This window comes from Quercus lobata, chromosome 4 (assembly GCF_001633185.2).
Source record: "Quercus lobata isolate SW786 chromosome 4, ValleyOak3.0 Primary Assembly, whole genome shotgun sequence".
Taxonomy (NCBI): domain Eukaryota; kingdom Viridiplantae; phylum Streptophyta; class Magnoliopsida; order Fagales; family Fagaceae; genus Quercus; species Quercus lobata.
Window position 1 is genome coordinate 36,181,341 of NC_044907.1, and position 23,324 is coordinate 36,204,664.

Here is a 23,324-nt window from a genome sequence, read left to right on the forward strand (position 1 = left end):
TGATGAACCGGGTAATGTCATCATATAACAGGAATGAGAATATAATGTATTTGTAAATGAATCAAGACGCAGAAACATAAGGATGAATCCTACCTGCTGGCATCCTCCTCCACAGACAAGTCCCCAAACATGGACTTGCATTACATATCCCTCATTTTAAAGAAACAAAAATGTAAAGCAACCTTGTGTGCTTATTCCACTTCGTTAAGGCTGAAGTGGTTTTTCAATTTCTTTGGTAAAAGTAATGGCTACCCTACCTCACTATAGTGTATTCCAAACTATGGAATGCTTCAGTCCAAGTTAAAATTCCGTTTTAGGAAAAAGAAAATAAACAAGAGAGAGAGAGAGAGAGCATCTTATTCTAATAAAGAATTATGGTAGTGTACCAGTGCAACATGGTCAACAATTAGGGTGGCACGCTTAAGGATGTTTTCGACGAGAACGAAAAGAGACTCAACATCAAACTTTTCGTCACCATGAACATGGGTTGCGTAAATGTGGTTCATGATGTCGAGGTTGGACATGGTTAACACGCTCAGCTCACTTTGTTGTACTGAACTCGGCACCAACTTGCTGCCCATAATGGATTACTAATTGGGTAACACAAGAAAAAAAAAAATAAAAGAAAGGTTAGAAAATCACAAGGTTTGGGGTAGAAGAGTGAGGGTTTGCTTGAGTTCTTGTTGTGAAAAAAACTTGAGCTTTTTATAGCCATCCAGCACCGAATACTATAGGTCACAAGGAAAATCTAGACTATATTATTTTCTTAACGAAATAAGTCCCCAGAATCCATGTCAACAAGATATTAACATTAAGCCTAATGCACAGGTACGCTACCACAATTAATTTTTCTACTCGAAAAACTGAGTAGGATAGGTCCATTTTGAAAATTTTGACATTTTGGTCAAAGTCAAAGATCTCAAAATGCATGTTTGGTAATGCAAACATGCATTTTCTAACTGCACTTTTTCAGAGCACAGCTTTTTTGAACTTCAATTTTTTCCTAGGTGAAGCTTTCTCAAACAACCCCATTTTCAAAAGGCTGAAAAATAAGTTATGCAATACAAAAATATTACCTCTTCTGCTCAGCAGCTTGGAGCTTCGCTTCAAGGCGCTAACCAAGATCTTCCTCATTAGATGAGGACCGTGATGGGCTTCTGGGCTTTGCTCGAGCCTTGTTTGACAATTTCCCATCGCATTGCTGCACCCAAAACAACATGATAGAATAAAGCTCATGTAAGATTCACTATTCAGAGGGACTAAGAACAATTAAAAAAAACCAATGTAGGATTCATGACTACAAAAAACTATTTTAAAAAATGGGTACAAAACTAAATTTCTTATTGAAAAAGTAAGGGATAATTTAAATTCAATTCAACAAGTAATCATTTTTTTTTTTTTTTAAGGAAAGAATGTTAAAAAGCAAAATATTTTGAAAATGGAACAAAGAGACGCCCACCAGACGTGAAAAGGAAAGACCAGAAAGTACAAAACAGAAAAAACTCAAACAGAAGAAGCACCCACCTTTACCTAACAACCCCCCCCCCCCCCCCCCCCCAAAAAAAAAAAAACCTTCAATACAAAGCTTTTAACTTTTAACCTCCCAAAAAAATTTTATTTATAAATAAATAACATAACCCATGATTCTTTGAGATTCAGGAAGCTTATATCCAAATCCTATTACCATGTTTGGTTACCAAGATAAAAAAAAAATCAAAATTTTGATCTGGCTCCTGAGAAAATTACAGACTATACCAACTTTTATGAAACGATCACAGCGTTTGGTGATCTCTGAAGATTTTCTGTAAATGAAATTCAGATTGATAAGTCTTCAAAATGTTTAATTAACTAATCAGCACGTTTAAAACAAGAATCTTTAACCACCTGAAGAATTAATTGGCTCAGTTAAGTTCCAAGTAATTTCACAAACCAAGAACCACACCAAAGAGAGAGAGAGAGAGAGAGAGAGAGACCTGGCGGCGAAGATCAGCGTGGCGGAGCTTCGCTTCGATATCTTCGACAGTACAGTTCTGCGGGGACTTAAACTCCGAGAGTCTCCGGCGAAGCCTGCGAGGCAATTTGGGTGGAGAAAGGGCGAAGAAGAAGAGGAGGACGAAAACGCCGTCGCACCACTGTCATCCAACGGAAAGTCCATTACCATCGATCCTCCAACAACCACCGCTTTCCCTTCCCCTCTCCCTTAAAGGCGACGGCGACGGAGACCACGATTCCACTCCCCCGACCATCATCGATACACGAAACAGATCACAACGACGTCGTTTCAGTCTCTTAAGACAGTGAGAGAGCTGAGAGGTCGCCGCCGAAGGGTTTTCTGCCGCCGATGGTGTGAGGGTTTGGGGTTTGTATGTTTAGGTGTAAGTGAGAGTGAGAGTGTGTTCTGGGTAAGTGAGAGTGAGAAGTGAGAGATAATAGTGTGTTTTTAGGGCTGTGTACCTCACATGTCAGCAGGTCAGGGTGGATTAAAAAAACATGGTACTCGAGCTCTGAGCTCGAGTACCCGAGAAAGCGGGCTATATACTTCAGAAACAGTGTTTTTGGGCAAATTATTTCCAAAATTGATGGTAATGGGCCATTTTTGCCAGAGAAACAGAGTGATGGGAATAAATGTGCACCTTAGTGGAGAAAGTTTAGTACCACACCCAAATTCATAACATAGTTAAATGTCACCTTGTGATTGGTGCACCCAAATTTTTTGTTATTTTTTATTAAGTTTATGTGTGAATCCTATGTGTAACTATTGAAATCCAATCACAAAATAACACCCAAGCAAGTTATGAAATTGAGTATGAGTTTAGGTGTGGTTGTAAGTGCTTTGATGTATATTGTGTGTGTGTGTGTGTGTGTGTTTTTTTTTTTTTTTTGGTAGAATATGTAGTGTAAGTGTAGACCTCATTGTTGACTAATTAGATAGGCAAATATTCATGATTGAGGCTAAAGTCAAGGATACAATGATATCAAATTTTAGATTAATAAAATATATGGAAAATATATTATAAAATAACTTCCCTCCTCAAACAGGTGGCATTGAACATGCTATTTGGAATTTGAAAAGAAGATATACACCAACAAAACCATTAAAAAAAATGACATCACAGAACATAATTGCCAGTAGAGTCTCAAATAGTTAAAAAAAGCCGTAATGTAAGGACAATTGAGAACCAACATGCATGTGGGATAATAATTTTGTTGCAAATATGTGAACTTGTATGATGACTACCTTGGTTATTTGTGTTGGGGTAGTGTGCCTTTTGTATTGGTAGCTTCATTTTGGATATGGAGAAGGTCTATGCTAGAATGGAGTGGAGCTTTCTATTCAGGTTAGTAATATGTCTTGCATTAGGCAACCAATAGTTGGGATTACTTAGGGAGTGCAACTCTTTTTACTTATTCCCAATCTTAATTTTTGGTTTTATCAAACCATCAAGAGGTTTGAGACAAGGAAATTCTTTATCTCTTTTCCTATACATTATAGGATTGGAAGTATTGTCAAGACTTCTTTAGCAAGTAGAAGGTGAAAAAAAAAATTGGTCTTTAAGGTGGCAAGGGCTTGTCCAAAAGTTAATCATTTGTAATTTGCGGATGATCTATTTATTTTTTAAAGAAAAAATAAATAAATAGCTGCCCTAAGGGCATTGATTTAGGAAATTTTTTTGAAACTTTTTATCTAAAAATAAAAGGTAATTAATTGTTTTGATGGCTTTTTATATTTTGATGAAAGTGATGTCAAAACTTTCTTGAAATAGTTTGTTAACAATTGCCCAAAGGCACCCACTAATAGGACTTGAAGGGCAAATCAAGATAAAGTTTTTAGAATTATGTAGTGCCCTCCTAAATACCAAGAATCACTGGGGCATGTAGTAAGCCTCAAGAAGTCATCTATTGTGTTTAGCAAGAATGTGAGAAGAATTGACCCGCAATCTTTAAGTAGATCCTTCTTCCAAAGGATTGCTCCTCTTCACTCTTTAACCCTGTTTGGTATGGCAACCTAAACACATATTTTTAGTTTTTAAATAATATTATATGTATTTCCACACACTTTTTCACGCATGCGTATTTTCACACATATTTTCAAACAACAAAATACATATTTTTAAGTACATGTACCAAATACCCCTCAATCTTTAAGTAGATACTCTTTTAAATAAGTAAGAACTAAAAATTTAAAAGTAATAAAAAATAGCTAAGAAATAGATTGATACTCATAAAGTATGGCAACCTAAATACATATTTTTAGTTTTTAAATAACATTACATGTATTTCCACACACTTTTTCACGCATGCGTATTTCCACACATGTTTTCAAACAACAAAATACATATTTTTAAGTGCATGTACCAAACACTCCCTTAATCTTTAAGTAGATACTCTTTTAAATAAATAAGAACTAAAAATTTAAAAGTAATAAAAAATAGCTAAGAAATAGATTGATACTCATAAACTAATATATTTGTAGGCCTTGGGAGCAATGGTGTTTATCCGATGAGTGATCAAATGTTATATTCTAAGCACTTATGAAGATGATCTGTTAGCTGGCTTGTAGATCAATTAAGAGAGGGTCGATCAAGAGAGTTTGAGAGAGAGTGAGAGCATATTAATGTGTCAACCATTGAGCCTTGAGACTTGAGAGTCAACATGCCTCTAGCTCTGGCATTTTTGCATTCTATTAGTGAGTATATTGCTATGCTGCCTTTGGCTCTAATGGGAATATCATTCGGACAACAAGTTGATAGCCGATAGGTATTAAATTCTCAGCTTTGACATTAAAAACTTCCAAAACATATAGTTATGAAACTTGGCCAGAAAACCCTTAAGTGACCAAATAAAGACAATTGGGTCCATTAATTAGCTTACAAAACAATTATGGCTATAGCTTTCAGTGCCATTTTATTGAAGCATATTGGCAGGTCTTTGCTGGTTGCTTTAGAGTTTGTGTGGACAAGTTGTCATCCTTTGCAGATGTGCTTTTCTAATCAAGTGATCTTTCTTTCCCAAATTCATGTGTTGTCATTTTGTTAACTCATATATTGTTGGGTTTGATTGTTATCATTTGATTTAGTTTCTGGCTCATAATTGAAATTTTATTAGGCCACTTTGTGCTTGTTCCTCAGTGTAACTGTCTGGTATTTTCAACTGAAGTACTTGTTGCATCTTACAATTAAGCAAGTGAGGGATAGTTCATCTTAATGGTCCCAGTGTCTAATATGATTCTTTACTCCAGTTTTGTTTTGAACTAGGTGTTTTGTTATCTGTTTGAGACTTGAGTACCCTGTTTTCAGGGCCCTTAATGAGGATTACCAAGAATTTTTTTAGATCAACTTGCATCTTGGTGATGCTAAAAAAGTTGATCTCAATGGATGAAATAATTGTCTGGTGGAGAGTTTCTAGTGGGTCTTTTATGCATTAAAATTCTAGTTTTTGAAGAAACAAACCAATAACCATACAAGAAGGACCTTGTATCAAGTGTAATGAGGGAATATCTTTTTGCCAATAAATGCCCTTTTCCTTAATCCTATCTAAAAATTCAAAAGAAATAAGGTTTTCTTTTGTGTGTAGGAGAGAGAGAGAGAGTTTAAATACAGATTAATACTTGTATATATACATCCAGTGTTTGTGTCTTTGGGTGTATAGTTCCATATATCTCCTTTTTAACTCAACAAAGATGTCATGACAAACATAATTAGAGCTTAAGGTCATTTAAAAAAGCCAGTATTTGCAAATACAAAATAAGGATTGTTTTATTTTATTTTTTATATCTGTTTTTAGCTGTGGCTTGACAAACATAATTAGAACTTAAGGTCACTTAGAGGATGGCGATCCTGGTTATTTTTCATATTAGATATTTTGCTTATCAGAAGTTATCTGCTTGTATTTGTTTCTGTAATTGGCATTGCATTGCTAAATACTTGTAGGAGTGACCTTAAAGATACTGGCTTAAAAAGCTTCATGGCTGCTTTGCAAGAATGCCCGCATGTTTCTTATAATTTTGACAATATTTTTTTGTTAATAATTTTATTATTTTAATTTCTCAAGAACAACGCCATCTGTCATTACGTGGTTGAACTAATTCTTAGTTTTCCAGGTCAGTGCCTAATCAAGGTTGCTGGTCGTTGCAACAAACTTCATTTTAGTTTAGTAATATATTTCTTATTTATGCATGAAGTTTGTAGCGTCTTTACCAATTTATATATAATGGTTTCACACTTTTATTCTGCTTTAGCAGATTATTTACTTTTCTGATGTCTCACACAATTACACCTCAAATCACTTATAGAAAATTTCAGTCTGGTTGTTTAGAACCCATTTTGTGTTTTAACATTTTATTGTCACTCCATTTATGCATATAAGCTACATGTAATGTACTTTTTGTTGTCTTGCTTTCTTGATGCTTAATTCGCTATTTTTGCAAATTTATCTTTAAACTTTTTTTTAATAAGCTTGTTAGATGGTTGTCTCTATGATCAGAAAAGAATCTAGCAAATACATTATTACATAGTCCACTTGATCCTCAAATACTATTCTGCAGATTTGGGCAATCTCCATATAGAGGTGGAGGTGGAAGGGGTGGTAGGCCCTCCAGAGTGGGTGGCCGGGGCCATTTTCGTGGTAGGGGACATGGCCAGGGTGGTGGCAGGCACTATCCACCACATGGTGCAGCAATAACTACAGCTACTGCATCTGCACCAGTTGAAGGTGGGGCTGCTATAATGCCACCACCTTCAGCATCAGTTTCTGGGCAGGCACAATTACCTGTAGCGGCACAAGTGCCTGGTGCTCCATTCTGGCCACCTCCCCGAATGGCATGGTGTGAACTTTGTAGGGTTGACTGCAACACTCTGGAAATCCAAGAGCCGCATAAGAATTTTGCAAGTACACAAGGAGTTGCAGAAACTCAACCAAGTCATAACTGGACAGCAGAATGTGCAAATGCCCAATTCTGGATTGAAACAAGGAACCGTTCAGCAGGAAAAAAGTTAAGGAATTTGAAAACCAAAACCCTTTAGAAAACTAAACATTGAAACTGTTTCTGATGACAATATAAAGGAAACAGAGCAGCAGAAAGAGGTAGTAGGGAATTCTGAAGTTTTAGCTTTTGAACCTGAGGGTAAGCCTCAGGATCATTTTGCAGCTCGAGGTCGTGGATTGAAGCGAAAGATGAGAGGGGGCCAATGGGGTAAGTATATAGAACCTATGAAGGATCAAGAAGGCCGGTTGAGCCCCCTAAACCAAAACCGGTGGTTCCTTTAATATGTGAGTTGTGCAATGTCAAGTGTGACTCACAGATTGTTTTTAATAGTCATTTGACTGGTAAAAAGCACCAGGGAAATCAAAAGCGGTTTCATGGCCACCGTGATGGAGAAGCAGGACTTCAAGCACTTTACCCACCTAACTTTAACGCTCCATCAAAGCACGGACAAATGGGGCTTCAAGCAGTCTACCAACCTAACGTCAATTCTCCATCAACTTCCTTAACTCCTCAAGTTCAACCAGGTGTTAATGACCCCCAAATCCTTTTGGCCCAGCTGTTGATGTCTTATGTTCTCTCTCAAGCCCAAGCACCAGGACTGATTCCTGCAGCAGGCACATTGGCTTCAGTGCCAGTACCACCAGCAGCAGCATCACAATCAATTCTTGAAACTGAGAATCAACAAGGCTCAGAGTCAAGGATCAAGAGATGTATCTGAAGCTAGGACCCGAAAAGCTGGTATGACCAAAGTCAAAAGTCAGCTGCAACATGCCGTAACAGAGTCTGAAGCCCCAGAAACTGTTAGCACCGACACCAAAACTGAGGATGGAAATTCAGAGTTTGTAATGGAGGCAAGTCTACCCTGATAGGGATGGCCATACCCATTGGGTAATGGATATCCAACCCTACCCGATTCAAATGTTTCGGGTAATACTCGGTTTTTCATCATGGATAGAGCTTAACCAGGTAAGATATGGATATTATCCGAATTGTTCGGGTAGGGTATGAATATTATCCAAACCCGACCCAAAAAAATAAAAAATAAAATAAAAGACCTCTCTCACCGTCACAGAGAATCGTAGGAAAAACAAAACTCTCTTACCTTGAAAACCAAAGAACACAAACAGAACCGAACAAAGAGAGACAGAGATTCTCTCTCTACAAAACAAACTCTTCTCTCTCCCTCCCTCTCTCTCTCTCTAGGAAATTATATAATGAGAAATTGAAGTTGCAGAAATGGGGTTTTTTCTATGAGAGAGGAAGACAGATAAAGTAACCTAATAAGCAATCAACTTATCAGTTTAGAACTTAACACACAACTGATAAGCTCTGTTGTAATTCTCTATGCTGTGGAATTCCCTTTCTCCTAACCCGGAGCCAAGCTTTTTCTTTTAACCGGCATCGTTTCTTATACAATTCTCCACACTCTCTCTCCTCTTCTTTTTCTTCAATACCTTGGACACCGCTTTAACTTTAGCTCTTTATTCATCCCTCACACACCACGGCAAAGAATTTTTTATTGTTTATTTTTTTTTTAAATCACCGAGATTCTCAATATAAAAAAAAAAAAAATTTCTTGGATTTTTTTTTTAAATTTAAATTTAAATTTTTTATACACACAACAAGAAAGGAGATGTCTTTGGGATTATTAGAAATTTTATCTAATAAAATTTCTATTTCTATTTCTATCTCTATCTCTACCTCAAAAAAAAAGGAGAAAGAAGAAGAAGCAAATACACACTAACATATAAAATTTTTTTTTTTTAAATTTTTTATTGATTAGTTTTTTCTTTTTTTAAGATTGGTTAGTTTTTACGTTAAAATGTTTTGGATAAAAAAAATTAAATGGATTTCGGGTAGGGTATGGATATCCATGGATAATATATTCGGGTGAGATTCGAGTATGAATATTAATGGGTATTGATATTCGGATACCCATGGGCAAACTTTTCGAGTAGGGTATGGGTATATCTGATCCATATCCTACCCATGGCCATCCCTAACCTTGAGATGTCTCAGTCACGGCACTGTTAGATAATCCAACAATGTTGACCGAGCAATTTGTATCTACAACAGTGGCCAATGAAGTTGCACCCATTCCAGGTAGTGAAGCTGCCCCAGCCACTATAATAAATTTGGTTATTTTCAACTGTCAAAATCGTTGAAAAAGGTATTAAAAACCATTGAAAATACTATTTTCGATGGTTGAAATAACCATCAAGAACCGTCATTAAAAACTATGTCGAGAACATTTTTCTATGGCCTATGCAACCATCGAAAAAAATGTTACACTTTTATCAACGGTTAATAAACGTCAAAATATTATTAAAAGCCATTGAAACATATACACATAAATATGCTTATTACTTTTTTCTACATGCACTCAACCGTTGATAAAGGGTATCTTGAGATAAATTTCAACGATTTGTAAACATTAAAATAAGTATTTTCTTTAAAATAAACAAATAAATAAATTTGGATGCACTCTTTCACATTGATACAAAATTTAATAACCTAATTCAATATATAAATGTAAACTCAATTGTGCAATTCCAAATTAAATTACGACAACCAATCAACTAATCTTTTAACACAATGAAAAAAACTATACAAATCAACATAAATCAACTACTCTATCTGATGCCCTTTACATTTTTAAATTTGAAACAGGAATCACTACATGCTATACAAAACCTTTTTTGAATAGTTAGAGTGTTGGCAAGGCAGCTTTGGTCGTCGTCGAAATGGCTATATATGGTCCATCATTCCTCATGGCTTAATGTGGTGTCTTTGAAGGGAGAGAAATAGTCGTTGTTTTGAAGATATTGAGCGATCTATTCCGGACCTCAAGCTTTTCTTTTTTAGAACTTTGTTGGATTGGTTGTTTGCTTTGCAAAACAAATCTTTCCCTTCTTTTTTTGGTTTCCTAGATTCTTGCAATTTTTGTTTTTGATTTGTTGTCCCCTTGCTCACTCCCTGTGTACTAGGGTGTTTCCTTTTTGATATCAATATATCTTATTACTTATTAATTTTTTTTTTTTGAATAGTACACTTAAAAGTATTTACAATAGCCAATTCTTGTACATTAAGGGTCTGTTTGGAATCCGTTTATTTTGCTAAAATTAAAATTTTTTTACTGAAAGTACTGTAAATAAAGGTAAAAGTTAACTGAAATAGTACAATGAGACTCATTAATAGTACTAGAAAGTGCAGTGGGATCCATGAATAGTAGCAAAAATAAGCTGAATAATAAAATAAGTTGGCAAAAATAATTTTTGCCATACACACACTAAAAGGTATTTGGAGAGTTCTTGTTTTAGATCTTCAACAGTACCCATAGTCCCACTAGTAACTGGAGAAGGAAGCTTAAACAACACCAATCTCAAAGGAAAAAGGCCTACATTGAGAACAAAATGACAAGAAATACCAAACACAAAGAAAGAAAACATACCTTAGAAATACCAAACACAAAGAAAGAAAACATACCTTCTCAAGGTTTGTTGCATAATTTGGTACATGCCTTTGTCAAGATCATAACCAACTTCACACCTTCTCAAGGTTCTACCGGCATCAACAACATCTTCTTTGTCAGATTCTCTAAGACAATATGCCATCCTATAAACATCCCAATCAAATTAGAACAAGTCAACCCCAACATCTTCTTTGCCCTTTAGCTTTTAATAACAAGCCAACCATAGCAAAATAATTCAAATGGACCACCATGAATTTAACCACAACAGAATATACACACACACAAAAGCATCCTTTACCTTTTTACTTGTTGGGGGTTGTCAAAAGTTGAAGCATATTTTCTTCTTGAAGCAACCATAGATGACAATGAACTTAGTTGCTAAATGCTCATTAACATTTGTAAAGAACGTTCCATATGCAAATAGCGACAAGTCAATAAACATGAATTAAAACAAACCAAAACTGTAAAACCGCTGCTTTCACTATCACAACATGAGAACAAGAATTTACAAAATCAAAGGCTAATTGTACTTCAAAAGGAAAACCAAATTTTTTTTTTCTACAGCAATACCTTTGACTTCAAAAAAGCTGTGCAAAGAGATTCCCAAAGAAGACATCCTTATATTTGCAGCAGCAGTAACAAACTCCTTAGCTTATTGATCATCTTTGTCAAAAATCAAGCTTCCAATCTCTTGCTTACCAACAAATTATAATATAAATAAATAAAGAAACACTCATCATTGATTCAACCTTCTAAAATCCAGCATTTCACCAACAAAATGAGTATTATTTGGACATGCAGCCATTAATTCATCAAAGCAATGATGAACAACATGGTACAGCAAAGTGATTATAGACTAAAAGAACATGAAATGGAGAAAAATAATGTTTTGATAATCAAACCTAGTTGTAGTGAGCTTTAATTCTTGTTGTTAAATGTGTAGATGCTGGAGATACCATGGGTTCCACAAGTTTCCTGCAAAAATGAATGAAAATCAAGATATTAATTAAGATCAGCATTATCACAAGATTGTTAATCTGCTAACACTTGATGTGTCACTTAAGCTAAATAATTATGCTGGTTCCAAAGGAATTAAAAAACTTAATCTTCAAATCACACACTACCAACCATGACTATAACAAGCACACAGCTCACATGCCATTTCTTGATTACACACATGCTAGAATTACAATAAGCACATGGCTAATTGATCATGATCTGATCCTACTGCTTGCATGTACCAGACATCCTAGAATACTACTAATTATAACCTACGACAATGCTGACTATAACCTGGCTTGATGCTTCCAAAGACTTCATTCCAAAATGAAATTAGCCCAATGTAATATTTTTTTTCTTCAACGTAATTAGTTATGAGTTACTCGCTTTATTTATTTATTTTTAGCTCTAACTTAGAATGCATATAAATATAAATAGCCACTGTGCATTGCTTGTAGATTTCATTTTACAGTTTTCTTAATTTTTGTTATGATACATGGTTTTCCTTTTGGTTATATTGTTGACACATAATTTTTCATGGCCTAGAGAGCATAAGTTATAAATTCACTATAATTATTAATTAGAGCCCACTGAAACTTATATATATATGCCAAATAGACTTTTAATTTGCATCCACATCAGCACGTCCCTATTTCACATTCTGATAAAAAACTCAACATCATATATGATTGTGGTGTGAGTGAGCCCCTAAGTCATAATCTATGCTCCACCATCGGCATTTGACACAATGGTTTTCCTTTTGGCAGAGTGCCTTGGCCTTGGCTGCATGCACATGGGGGGCTACCTTGGCCTTGGCTGCATACCCTAGCCTTGGCACCATGCCCGCGGAGGCTGCCTTGGCCTTGGCTGCTTGCCCTGGCCAAAACTTTCAGATTCATTATAGCATGATTTCTAACATTCTAAGGCAGGAGACAGGAACTTATTTTTTCAGAATTAATTCTATCCATGGAATAGATCTAAAGGCTAAAATATTGAGTGTAAGTTGTCACAATAAAAAGAACTAAAGTAAACTCTATGCGGCCACAACAAATACTTTTGTTTTTGTTGCATTAGTATTGACACTAAACAGCTAATATAGGCTAAGGCATCCAACTGTAGAATGTCCTCTTCTAATTGATTGAGTTACTTGAATTTTTGAATGTCTTGAATAACAAAATCGTAGACTTTGCGTTCAAAAAATGATTCGGGTCAAAATGAAATACCTAATTGGTTAGACTTCAATAACTGTAGCCCAATACTTCTAAAATATCAGTATTGCTGAAATGGACTCTCAAATAAAAATTTTCCAAAAAAATCAGATGGTGTGTGGACCACTATGATCATCCATTTATAGAATTTAAGTATTCAAGACAAAGTCACAAAATCTTTTTTTTTTTTTTTAATAAGTAATGAGAATTATATTAAACTTGAAGAAAAGGCCAAAACAGCAAATACAAGGTGTTCATGATGGTGAACACAAAAAGCAGCAAACAAAGACAGCAGAAAAACTAATCTTAAGGGGCACAACTAAGTGAAGTAAGAAACTCCCAAATAAAAGAACAGTTTGAGGAACCCCAACACCTAGCCCATTCAAAAAGAGTACTTTGGCTGAGGGCTTGTAACTGATCGAGCGATTTTTCTAAAGCCTCAAAAGAGCACCTATTTCTTTCCATCCAAATAACCCACATCAAGCAGCCAGGAACCATATTCCATGTATCTGAAGAAAATTTCCCAAACCAATTGTTCCAACAAAACACCAAACTCTCCACTAAACCTAGCATGACCCATTGAATCCCAAAAAACTTGTAACATTCGCACCCACAAAAAGTAAGCTACAGGACAGTGAATAAGAAGATGGTCCACAGATTCCGCAGAACAATAGCACATACAGCACCTATTCACCAAAGGGAGGCGTCGGAGCATCAAATTATCCAAGGTAAGAATCCAACCATGGGCTGCGGTCCACAAGAAGAAAGCCACCCTTTTAGGAACCTTAACTTCCCAAATCCCCTTCCAAGGGAAACTAGAGAGAGAAGTACCCCTGATCTTATTATAAAAAGACCGAATATTGAACTTACCATTCCTTTTAAGACACCAATGGGGACTATCACACCCAATGCCTCTAGGGATCCGAGATTGAATGAAATTTAGAAAGGAGAAAGCAGCTTCTAATTCCCTCTCATGAAAATTCCTATAGAATCTCAAGTTCCAGAAACTAGTACCCCCATCCTCCTGATGAACCAACAAATCAGAAATGTAGGCTTCCTTGTCATGAGAACACGCATATAACTGGGGATAGAGCATTTTAAGTGAGGTGTCCCCAACCCACTTATCATGCCAAAAAAGAGTGTGGGAGCCATCCCCTACCACAAGAGTCAAATGATTGGAGAACCTCTCCCAACCGTCATTAATACCACGCCATAGACCACACCCATGGGCTCTTCTACATACTTTAGTATTCCACCCCCCTTGACCCTCTCCATATTTGGTGGCAATAACCCTATGCCAAATATGCATTCCTTCTAGGCCAAACCTCCATAACCATTTCCCTAAAAGGGCTTGGTTAAAGTGAACTAAATTCCTGACCCCCAAACCACCCAACTCTAGAGGTGAACACACCTTCTCCCAAGCCACCAAAGAATGTTTAAAACACTCCTCCGAAGAACCCCACAAAAAGTTCCTCTGAATACGCTCCAATCTGTCAGCTACAGCTACAGGGATGGTAAATAAGGAAAGATAGTATGTAGGAAGACTAAAGAGGGTACTCTTCAAGAGTGAAAGTCTACCACCCTTAGACAAATATAGCCGCTTCCAACCAGACATCTTCTCCATTTTTCCAAAATAGGATTCCAAATGGATGCAGTTTTGAATCTGCAAACAGCAAATGTGAAATGCAAACCCCGATAGAATTAACTGGACTCACTTGAAAACCACGAAGCAATCCACTATCCTCAGTTTTCTTTAGAATCTGAGATGACTTCCATGATCAAGAGGAAAAGAAGAGGAGACAAAGGATCACCTTGTCTTAACCCATGAGAACTTCCAAAAAAATCAGCCGGGGATCCATTTACAAGAACTGAGAAGTGGACAGTAGAGATGCAAGCCTTAATCCACTCCCTCCACTTCAACCCAAGACCCATCCTATTCAGCAGATAAAATAAGGCATCCCAATTAACATGATCGTAGGCTTTTTTTATATCCAACTTACAAACTACACCTGGAAGTGACACTTCAATCTGCCATCAAGGCACTCATTCGTGATTAACATAGAATCCAAAATTTGTCTATCACCAACAAAGGAATTTTGAGTCTCCGAGATCAGACTGTCTAGCACCACTCTCAACCTATTCGCCAACACCTTAGACAGCAACTTATAAATACTGCCCAAGCTAATAGGTTGAAAATCCTTAATATTGACAGCATTAGGTATCTCAGGAATCAAAGTGAGAAAAGAAACATTAAGGGACTTTTCAAAGACAGAGTACCTGTGAAAATGCTTGAAAACAGATATGACATCAGCCTCCGCAACCCTCCAACATTTATGAAAAAAATGCCATGGTGAACCCGTCTGGACTAGGGGCTTTATCCCCCTCAATCTTAGCCAGAACCTAGGTGACTTCTTCTTTCGAGAATTCCCTCTTAAGGGACAACCTATCATCCTCCCCAATACAAGCAAAATCCAACCCATCCATAGTTGGATGCCATATGTCTATCTTTGTATAAAGATCATGATAAAATTGAGTAACCTGAGAGCGTACAACAGGTTCATCCTCATATAAAACACCTTCAACCTCAACACGGCTAATGAGATTAGCTCTTCTATGAGAATTTGCTAATCTATGAAAGAAGCAAGTATTGTTATCTCCCTCCTTAACAAAGCATGGGAGTTTTGTCTCTAGAAAGTCTCTTCCAAGAAAGCTAAAACTTCAATCTCACCTTTAACCTGGGTTCGGCAAGCTTGATCCTCATGCGAGAGGCCCAGGATATCTTCTTTGGCATCCAAACCCAATAATTCCGACAGCAAACTCTTCTTCTTAAAAGCCAAATCCCCAAATTCCTCCTTATTCCACTTCTCAAGGTCTTATTCAAGAGCCTTTAATTTATGAGCCAATACAAAGCTAGGAGAACCGAGAAGGAATAACTGCTCCACCACTGTTGAACCTTCTCAACAAAACCCTCAACCTTAAACCACATGTTCTCAAACTTAAAGGCACAACACCCTCTACCCACACCACCAGTTTCCACCAAAAGCAGACAATGATCAGAAATAACACGAGGAAGCACCCTCTGTGACACATTACCAAAATGGTCCTCCCAATCTGCAAAGACCAAAGTCCTGTCAATGCGGGACATAGAACTTGGAATTGAGTCCCTAAACCAAGTAAAAGACACCCCTTGTAAAGGTAAATCCACTAGGAAGTTGCTTTCTATGAAATCCAAAAAAGCAAACATGGCCGGGTTGAAGGAGTCATGACCAAGCCTCTTGCAAGGATATCTAACAACATTGAAATTACCAAAAAGAAACCAAGCCTTATTCCATCGAGTACGCACCCTCGATAACTCCTCCCACAAAGCAGCCCTAAGAGTGTCTGCGTTTGGACCATAAATGCCAGTGCAAACCCATTCAAACCCATCCAAAACACCCCTAAGAAGAACACTAACCGAGAACTGACCAACCAACACATTAATTTTTTCAACCACCCGCTTATCCCAAAGCAACAAAACCCCCCCCAAATGTTTGGACTGCATCCAGGACAGCCCAATCAGAGAATGGGCTACTCGATAAGCTAGCAAAACAGCAGAATTAACCGAAGAAAGCTTAGTTTCCTGGAGACAGACAATATCACAACTCCATTCCTTAAGGAGATTCTTACAAACCTCCCTCTTACGAGGATTATTCAAACCCCTAACATTCCAAGAAAGAAGTTTTAAAGTCATTTAAAACTGCCAATAACCCCAAGGCTGTTTGACGAACCTCTAAAACGAGAAGACCCATCGTAATTTACTGTAGATACTAGGCCCTAAAGTTCTCTAAGTGCTTTCTGACCAAATTTAACAGGTCTTCGAGCACTCCCCACGTTAGCGACCTCAAGGCAGTCTTGTTCTAGTAGGTGAAATAAGGCCACACACTGAGCTTCATGTCGTACAATAGGAAAACCCACCAATTTGCAAAAACTTCTCATCAATGTGGAAACCCATAAAGACTGTTCACCCTCTTCATCAACCCTGGTCAACGCCTTATCCTTCACTACCTTAGGATCCCACCTAGACAGCGGCACACATTCCATAGGACCACTCACTTGCTCCCCACCCCCAGAAACACTATGAACTGCTTCACTTTGCTCCCATTGGAAGGAGCAGTAGCTCCGACCCCCCAAAATTCAACCCATCTACATGTTCAGTACCCGAAGACAACGTACCTGTTTGGGAAACACCTCTATCATTCACCTCTAGGTGAGATTCCGGAAAAACATCCTCCACTTCCTCCTCAGACCAAGGGTCCCCCTCCCTATCCAGATTAGACAAGAGAGAAAAGCGATTCGAGTCTTCCCACTGAGGTCCCTGAGCCCGATTCGACTCTGAGCCCACACAAACGAGATTCCCAGGGTGTCGCGACTCCACCGGAGTGCTAGAAGTGGCGATATCGCCTTTTTTATCGGGATGTGAGGCCGCCAGCTTGGCAGCGAGACACACCGGAGCTTGATCGGGACAAGCTAACGACGAAACCACTCCCGTCGGAGCCTCAGGCATCGCCGATACCCCCAATGACATCGTTGGTAGCTGAGAACTCTCACCCACCACACTCTTCCTCTGATCGTTATGAACACACACACCCAAACCAACGCGATAAGAAACCACCGTATGGCCCTTACCTCTCATGTCAGCTACATGGGCTTTGTCATGCGCGGAAGAGTTTTTTAAAATAACAGGCCCACTAATAATGGGCTTGTGGGACTTACGAGGATTCAACCAATATACCACCCGTTTACCTCCATCTGATAAAGACACCCGCAACGCCAAGCTGTCACTAGTCAAATTAAACGAAAACTCATGCGTGGGTCTTCTATTTTTAGTAGGAACTGCAATGCCAGGTTCACCCTGCAACACGTTAGGACCCAAAAAAGCTCTAGAATATTCAAATTTCCTAAACTTCCACTAAGGGTCCGTTTGGATTGAGCTTATTGTTGCTGAAACTGAAAACTGAAAACTGAAAACTGAAAACACTGTAGCAAAATAATTTTTAAATGTGTAAATAGTATCGTGGGACCCATGAATAGTGCGTGAACAGTGCGTAAATAGTATTTTTTGTCCCCTGCACAGTACTTTTACTGTTCACGTGCAGAGGAAAAAAAAAAAAAAGGTAGGAAAACGTAGAGCTGAAACGCAAGTTTTAGCTCTACCCAAACGGGCACTAAGAGTGCGTTTGGGAAGCGCGTTTTGCGCTTCCCAAACGCACGTTTGCGTTTAAGATTTTTTTTTTTTTTTTTTTTTCCAGCGAATGAACAGTAAAAATACTGTTCATGTACTGTGCGGGAGATAAATTTTACTGTTTGTGCACTGTTTGAACACTGTTCATGGGACCCACAATCACTTTATTCAGAAAAAAAATATTAAAAATGGGTCCCACGGTACTATTTACACATTTAAAAATTATTTTGCTACAGTGTTTTTCAGTTTTCAGTTTCAGTTTTCAGTTTTCAGCTGTATCCAAACGGACCCTAAATATCAATTTTAAAAAATAACTTCTCGTTATCTCCACTACCATCCATTTGGCCACCACTCTTAGCTTCATCGGAAGTCCTCCCTTCCACCATACCAACATTAGAACCAGATAGAAAGCTCTCTAATTCTTTTGAAAACAAACACCACCCAAACCGGTTTGAACTCGCAGGTACCATAACACAACCACGTCGAGCTCCACCAAAAAACACAGCTATATCCACAAAAATGCCAGCCTTATTCGGCCTTCCCGTTTTCTCTAAAACGTTTACACAAAAAATCCTTTCCTGGAACTCAATTACGAATATCGGCAAAACAAGAGAGTATCCATTTCATTCCCTTACGGCTCAGCCAAATGGAATTTTAATATTCCGACGACTTTTGTAAATAGCATAAGACTCAGCCCTCCCGCCATCAAAAGAGAAGGAGAAGTTTTTGGAATCTATGCGGAAAGAGCCTTTACAGCCCCCACTGGCCAGGGGAGAAGGTTTAAGAGCTGTGATAAGGAGAGGCGATTTGTTAGGGAGAAGAATGGGTGATAAGGTGGCCGTTGGTCTAGGCAATAAAAGTGGTTGTAAAGGCAAGTCTGATGGGGGTAGGGTGGTCAGTGAAGTAGAATGAGGTGGGCCAAGAAGGTGATATAGAAAAAAACCAAAAGGTGATGAGAACGGTGATGGAAAGAATCCAGGGAAAAGTGGAGGAGGCTGGTTGAAAGGCGGTGGTAGAGAGGGGAATGGAGGAGGGAAAGGTGTTGGCTGTATGGTAGGGAGTGATGAGGGGGGAGAAGGGAGTAGGGTAGAGATCATTTAGGGGGGAGACAATATCAGTCACAAACTCACCTGTATGTGTCTATGAAGGTATACTTGCTAGAGACTTTTCTTTGTTTAGAGAAACCGCCATACTCCACATGATATGAAATATAAATCACAACAGCCTAGAACCTATATAAGGATGGTTCAAAAAACAAATGCCATTAATTGACACTCCTCACAATGAAAATGATCTATAAAAAAAACACCAAACACACCTCTTTTTTAATTCCAAGTGCCAATGACAATAAAGCAGCTATGATCAAGATGATAAGGTTTAAATCTTGCCAAGCTTCCCAAAGGAATCTCTGCAGGAAAACAATGGAGCATGGAAACAAATAAATACACATATAGCATCAAAAAAAAGTAATAGCTATAGATTAAGTAAAAAAAAAAAAGAAGTAATTCTATCTATAGTTATTTTTTTTTTCTAATTTAAATTTGTAAGTTGTAACACATGTTTAAATTTTTAATTAGACCAGGACCAGATCACGTGTGACCTTGAACAGTGGCTTGTGGGAGAAGTCTAAAGCATGACTCATGCGTTGAGAACTGAAACCAGCTGCAAATTAAGTACAAGCTTTGCTTTCAAATTACTGATACACAAATTGGGGAAACCACCATTCCATCTTCTGACTAATATGCTACTCAATTAGTTCCAAAAGACCATTGAACATATCCATTGTCCGCAAGTTAGTTCCTGGAAATTCCATCTATTTACAACTTAAATCTAAACTATTAAAGTTATAAACTAATTATCCTGCACAAATCTCTTATTCTTTGTTTTCCTTTCAATTTTGTTTTTTACTCTCTAGGTAATTTCCACAAGCACTTGGCACACATACTCTATGTCTAGACTTGCACAGACTAGGTTGAAGGATGGTAAATGTTTTCCACTTCCAGTCAAGGAGTCTAGCAATGGGAAATACATTAACTTAACGCAGCAGCTAGGAAATATCAATTTAAAAACGTGTGGCTTTATCAAAAGTTATTCTATAGTTGAGGAAGTGTTATAATTGACTTCCTCATCACATCATGATGGGTAAATTATCTAAATCAGAGCTACCTGATGCCTAACTACTCCTCCTATGAGTAGTTTGAAATTAAAGGAGATATTTGACGCCAAAATAGACAAACTGAAAAATAATCCTAGAATCAAAAGCATTTTGCTTTTACATGAAGGAACATCAATGTTTACCTTAAGGAGTAAAAGTCCTATGACACCAAGTACAAGCCCTGTGCCTCCAACAAACCCAATGGACTCACCTAATAACAAAGATGCAAGTATAGCCACTGTCAAAGATTACGATTCAATTATCTAATCATCAAGACTCAATTTCATGTTTAAACTAGCATTTCCATTGGTCAAGAAAGTCAACTTAAATGGCAGTAAATAACAATTCAGCCATTTTTGTGATAAGTAAGGGTAATTATATTAATAAAAAATGATTCTAGATTTTTTTTAAAAACTTATTTTTAAAGCTAATTCAAGAGGGTGGGGGCAACTAGTCCATGGAAGGCCACGTCTAGGTGTGACCATAGCAGCAGCTATCCACTGATGATCAATGCCTAAGGGGCCTAGACAGATGAGAAACTAATTGAGATGGGTTCAATTATAGCTTAACTTAAGTCCTAATGTGGTCCAAGTAGTATCATATGATACTCTTTCTGCGATTACTATGAGGTTTAAGAGATTATAGCTGTTGGATCCTACACTTCCTGTCATCAAAATTTTGAATTATATTCCCTACATTATCTCACAATCAAATGGACAAGAGACAATATTGAAATGGTGCATATCACAGAGTATATTCAATGCAAATTATAATCTTGTTTTCTTTGTTGGTTGAGATTAAATACCCAAATCTCAGTAGTATGATTTCTAAATATTTTATAACTTTCAATCACTCTTATTGGGTTGCCACAAAGAACAAGCCCCCAAATAATTCAACCAGTACCAAAAACTTAAGCTTCCTCAAAAATGTTTTCTAAACTAAAAACTTCCACCAACTAATATTTTATTATAGCATCAAATATATTCATCAGAAACCAAGAGCCTCAGTATAATGAAAAACATTTTGTTTTTTTCATATAGAATTGGAAAAAGCTTTGAAGAGTTTTTGTATCTGATGGGATGACAAAAAGGTAAGGAAGATCAGTTCAGACTTCAAAGTGAGTTCTGAGGCTGTAAACCTATGATTCGATCAATTCTTGTGGTTTGCACCACTAGATACAACTCATACAAGTAAATTTTTTTTTTTTTTTGATAATTAACTCATACAAGAATTCTTTTTAAAAAATAAGTAATTCACTAGAAAAAGAATAACATCTTTAGTCCTTAACCAAAACAGAACCAAAAAATTGGAAATTAGCAACCATCTGTATCACAATGTGCATACTAAAATTTACAATTGAGCACATCTAATCAATTACAACTACTCATAATCACATAATTCTCAGAAACCCTCATGGTAGAACAGCCAACAAATGTAAACAATAGTAATGAAATTTTATCAAGAAACTGCAACTCACTCACTTACTCACCAACTAACGTTCTTGCTTTCAATCCCACAGATAGTGAAATTCCAACTCTCCTTAGCCATTCATTGAGCTGAAATACCAATGCAAATGCACCTGCAATCACATTGAAAGCATGCAATACACAAAACCACAAATTCAAGAACAAAAACCACAAAAGTTCAAAATACTCAAAGCGAATAACAGAGTATGTACAAAATCTGAGTCCAAGCAAAAACAAACTGATCAGAAATAAGTTTTTAAAACTACGAAATCGAGAGAAATAGAAAAAAAAAAAAAAAAACCTAATCAAAGGGTTTGGATAGGGAAAAGTGTGAATATCTTAATGTAATGGTACCAGCTTGGCAAAATCAATTTGATGGCGATGATCTTGGTGAGGAAATCAAAACGAAAATCGTAAAAAAAAAATAATAATAATAATAATAAAAAAAAAAAAGAACAACAACAACAACCTAGTCAAGAACTTTGTTTGGTTGCCTAGAAAATAATAGAAAAATAGAAAGGTTTTGAAACTGATTAATAGCCATGACCGCAAAGAGCTATGAGAGGGAGTGACAGATAGAGATCGATATAGAGAAAGAGAGAGAGTGAAAAATATTTATAAAATATTTTCAACATTTTATAACCATTGATAAAATATTTAATTTATTTTTTTCCACTCACTGTATATAACTTTTTCCTATTTATTTATTTTTTTAACACTAATTTCAACAGTTATGCTAATTGTGGAATTTTTTTGTTAACATATGTTTCAACAGTTATACAAACTGTGGAAATAAATATGTGAATTTCTTAACTTTACTTAACAGTTGTGTATAATTGTAGAAATTTAAGGTTTTTATTAATATTTTTTAGTAAATGTAGATAAAATAGGTGAAAAAACTCAAGTTTGTTGTTGTGCCTCTGGGATAAAGTTGTGATGTGGAAGCCAAAATGCATATGTAGGAGTAGGGTCCAAAAATATAGGAACACAACTAATATAAGAAAATTTTCTTTTTGTCCCCAAAGAAAAAGAAGAAAAAGAAATCCAACAGTAATAAAGGAATATTTTCTTGAGGTTCGCACTGTGATATGTTAAACTCCTGTCTTGTTATTGTGAACATCTGTAAAATCATCTTTGCTGATTACATTATTTTCAGAAGTTTCCATTAATCTATTATTTGTTCTTTAAAGTTCACTTTGAAGTATCAAGCTTTCAAACAAAGCATCCTTGAAAGTTTGCACTTCATCAATGAATCTTTCCATATATATGAAATTTGTTTGTTAAATTAGAATTCCAAGTCAATTCTGGAGTAAATTGTTTGTCTTATGGCCCTAGCTCATGGGACTTACAAATTTACTAGAATGTAACTTGGCTTGCTTTTTGGTGGAGTCGGTCGGTACCATATTATTCAACAGCTTAGTATTTGACCCTCTTCTTCACTTGCTTGCTCTATCGCCTAAACATTGTCCAGGGAAAATTGTGCCCGGCCATAATTTATATTATTCTAAATTTCTAATTTCATTGTTTCTAAGACCTAGAATTTTTTTTTTTTTTTTGTTGCTGACTTGGGTTTCCAACACTAATTTCTTGTCAATTTTGGGCTATTGAGGATAGGTTAGTAGTGAAGTGAAACTTTTGGTTTGAAAAGGCCTGCTTGTGAATCATGTAATTTGGATAAGAGACATAATAACAAGACATAATATCCAACTTAAATAAATAGGAAAAAAAAATGTTAAACTATAGCTCTTATTTTGTGATTTGGGCTAAAGCTGAAGACCTGGAAGAGATGAAACAAGATACAGTTCTAAAGCTACTATA

At 36.7% G+C, this 23,324-nt stretch overlaps 1 protein-coding gene across 4 annotated transcripts; it reads right to left on the reverse strand.

Moving 5' to 3' along the window:
* Positions 1-155: 155 nt before the first annotated feature.
* LOC115986837 lies at positions 156-21,922 on the reverse strand. Of its 4 annotated transcripts, XM_031110175.1 has the most exons (7): positions 21,530-21,922; positions 20,184-20,251; positions 19,204-19,293; positions 10,756-11,432; positions 10,472-10,600; positions 1,077-1,201; positions 156-590 (listed from the first exon to the last, which is right to left on the reverse strand). In XM_031110175.1, exons 4-7 carry the CDS (start codon positions 10,812-10,814, stop codon positions 541-543), a joined length of 363 nt encoding a protein of 120 aa, XP_030966035.1. In that variant the 5' UTR covers positions 10,815-11,432; positions 19,204-19,293; positions 20,184-20,251; positions 21,530-21,922; the 3' UTR covers positions 156-540. The 4 variants fall into 4 exon arrangements, 2 of the variants coding, with proteins under 2 accessions (XP_030966035.1, XP_030966036.1); XR_004090900.1 differs by lacking the exons at positions 156-590; positions 1,077-1,201 and adding an exon at positions 3,720-4,006; XR_004090901.1 differs by lacking the exons at positions 156-590; positions 1,077-1,201 and adding an exon at positions 10,204-10,382.
* Between the last annotated feature and the right edge of the window lie 1,402 nt (positions 21,923-23,324).

Bases quoted from the DNA above. Each gene is read 5' to 3' on its own strand.
- LOC115986837 (XM_031110175.1), bottom strand. From the start codon at position 10,814: ATGGTTGCTTCAAGAAGAAAATATGCTTCAACTTTTGACAACCCCCAA. The intron at 1,202-10,471 runs GTATGTTTTCTT...TTTTGGGTGCAG, and splicing joins ATGCAACAAACCTTGAGAAG to CAATGCGATGGGAAATTGTC. The intron at 591-1,076 runs GTAATATTTTTG...TTACCCAATTAG, and splicing joins CAAGCTGCTGAGCAGAAGAG to TAATCCATTATGGGCAGCAA.